We start from the raw sequence: 2,513 nt of genomic DNA, 5'->3' as shown, positions 1-2,513 counted from the left end.
CAGAAAGCAGAGATACCGAGGTCAAATGAGTTATTTCTGAATGTGTAACATTTTCACATGCGTTGGTAACCTTCTGTATTTTCTCCTGATTTTATGCTCTTTATTTTTGTCTGACACTGTAAAGGGCATTACCTTGAAAAGAGAATCTGTAAAGTTTTCCCCCAGACAAGGTCGGGATCTTCAACCACAGTTTTAACAGATAAAAATCTCAAATTTCTACTTCTTTTTTTCCTCTGAGATGATTTTACCTGAAGGAAAGAAGCCGTGTTCCTGAAACAGCTGCATGACAAGCGCCCGGCGCTGATCCAGCGTCCTGCGAAGCGACGAGTAGGGAACCCTGTCCAGGTCTCCTGGGGGAACATCCGCTTCCGGACCTGTTTGGGTATAAAACGGCATCAGGGAAATGTTGGGAACTCGGCACCTGGCGATGGCTGTTCACCCGTCCTACCTGGTCTGTCGAACGTGAAGATGTCTCCCTCGCACTTGGCCGCGCTCTTTGGGGTGTTGGGCTCTGAGCTGCAGCTGGAGAGACGCCGGGTCTTCCTACGGGGGGAGCTGGGATCTTCTGCTGCCCCTTCAAGCTCTGGAGGGACCCGAGGAGGGGTGAATTTAAATAAATGATTGATTGTCTTTATTGATCTCACAGTGGAGAAATGTACTTGTTACATCAGCTCAAACAGTCAAAGAAGAAGAAAGTTTTAAANTTTAAATAAATGATTGATTGTCTTTATTGATCTCACAGTGGAGAAATGTACTTGTTACATCAGCTCAAACAGTCAAAGAAGAAGAAAGTTTTAAAAGAAGAAAAAGTTGCATGGCATACATACACTATATACAGTGCGTCCACATATGTATGTATTTTTTTATAGTAGGATATTATACAGGGTTGTTACACAGGCTGTTTACATGGGTATATATATAGAGGATATTCATATTTATATCTATGTATATAGTTTAGGGTTGCGCCAAGGCTACATTTTGGCCCCAATACCTGATACCTGGCTGTGCATTATTGGCCGATACCATCTGTTTGAAATTGATGTGTGTGTATATATGAAGAACTGCATACTTCTTAGATGTAAAATAATTGCCATCATGGCTTTGTCAAGCTGCTGCCTACCTTTGTGAAGCAGGAAAAAGATTAATGCAAAGTGAACTTTTGGCTTTCAAAGTGGTATCTGTGCCCTTTTTGTTGGAATTCGCCAAAATCGATACCACTGTTTTAGTGCTGGATCGGGGCCCTGCCCGATACTGGTATCGGTATCAGAGCGACACTAATATAGTTATTGCACTGGGTGTCAAATATAAAGTAATAGGTTAACGCACAGAGAATCAAAAAGTAAGTTGCACATTATTCATTGCACAGGTTATTGCCGTCGCAATGTTTAGTCTGGTTGCAGAAATTTGAATTTTTACAATCTGTTTTTAAAACAGGGTGTAAAATGAGAGAAAGATGGGAGGGGAAATTCTTGTTTTATTCAATTTAAATCCTGGTTTAATATGGAGTTAATTTTGTCCCATTATTCTTGCAAGCAAAGAGCACATTTTGTAAATAAAAAAAAGAAAAACAGAAATGAAATTTTTAGAAAATTCTTATTTAAAAATTATTTTTGGAGAATAACTTTTATGTTTTCTTAGTTTTTTTTTATTTGTTTTTATATTAATTTCTTTTGGTTTTACAGATTTTGTTTTCAAATTCATTTTTCAAATTCTCTTTTTCAGGCTGAGTTGTTGAGTTGTTCCATTCTTTTCAAACTGTGTTTTCCGGATCTAATTCTCATCACTTCTGGAGACGGGCTTTCATCTAGAGCTTTCTGGAACCGGTTTGACACCTGTGATCTAGAGGAAGAAGCAAAGCTGCAATTCTATTGGTCTGCTGGACGTCAGCATCTGTATTTGGCTTTACTATGAAGAGAATGTGATCTGTAATGAGTAATTTGAAAAGCAAGCAAATCTGAAAAGAAAAGAAAAAAAGTGATCAAATTGATTATATATAAAATCTTTCTGGAAAAGAGTTACCTTCATAGTTTTGGGGGTTTTTACGGCACTAGTGGCTCATTCTTTTGTACAGTGGGGCTGACAGTTATGGGGGTGTGAGAGAGAGAACGACACGCAGCAAAGGACCACAGGTCGCATTTGAACCCGGGTCGACCTTAAAGCTGGTTTATTCTCAGAAACCAGGTCGTCTGCGCACGTGTTGCAGTTAACGCAGACATGCCCCCGCCCCTTACGCAGACACTCTGGTGCACCTCTCCAAAATTGTAGGTGACCGCAGAGAGTGCTGCAGACAGGAGGCCTCTGATTGGTCAAATCTACATCCACTCTACACTATGCGTATTTCCTGTTTGGTACCTTACCGTCTTGTTTTGTTTGTATGAAGTCATTGTGGCTGACTGGCAGAGATGGGAAGTAACGAAGTACAAAAACTTTGTTACTGTACTCAAGTAGATTTTTCTGATATTTTTACTTTACTTTACTACTTATTTTTATGGCGACTTTTTACTTCTACTCCT

The 2,513-nt window shown here is 39.7% G+C and overlaps 1 protein-coding gene across 1 annotated transcript in view; it reads right to left on the bottom strand.

The window, feature by feature from the left end:
* The window catches only part of LOC107090179 (protein capicua homolog), a 98,444-nt gene that overhangs the window by 5,611 nt on the left and 90,320 nt on the right, over positions 1–2,513 (bottom strand). Inside the window, exons 21-22 of the mRNA XM_015383422.1 lie at positions 449–583; positions 249–374 (exon numbers count right to left, since the gene is read on the bottom strand). Coding sequence (XP_015238908.1) covers positions 249–374; positions 449–583 — 261 coding nt within the window. The remainder of the gene's footprint in view (positions 1–248; positions 375–448; positions 584–2,513) is intronic.

Source organism: Cyprinodon variegatus, unplaced genomic scaffold (genome assembly GCF_000732505.1).
Source record: "Cyprinodon variegatus isolate N-32 unplaced genomic scaffold, C_variegatus-1.0 Scaffold284, whole genome shotgun sequence".
NCBI lineage: Eukaryota > Metazoa > Chordata > Actinopteri > Cyprinodontiformes > Cyprinodontidae > Cyprinodon > Cyprinodon variegatus.
The sequence above is the reverse complement of the archived record's forward strand: the minus strand, read 5'-3'. Positions and strand labels throughout refer to the sequence as shown.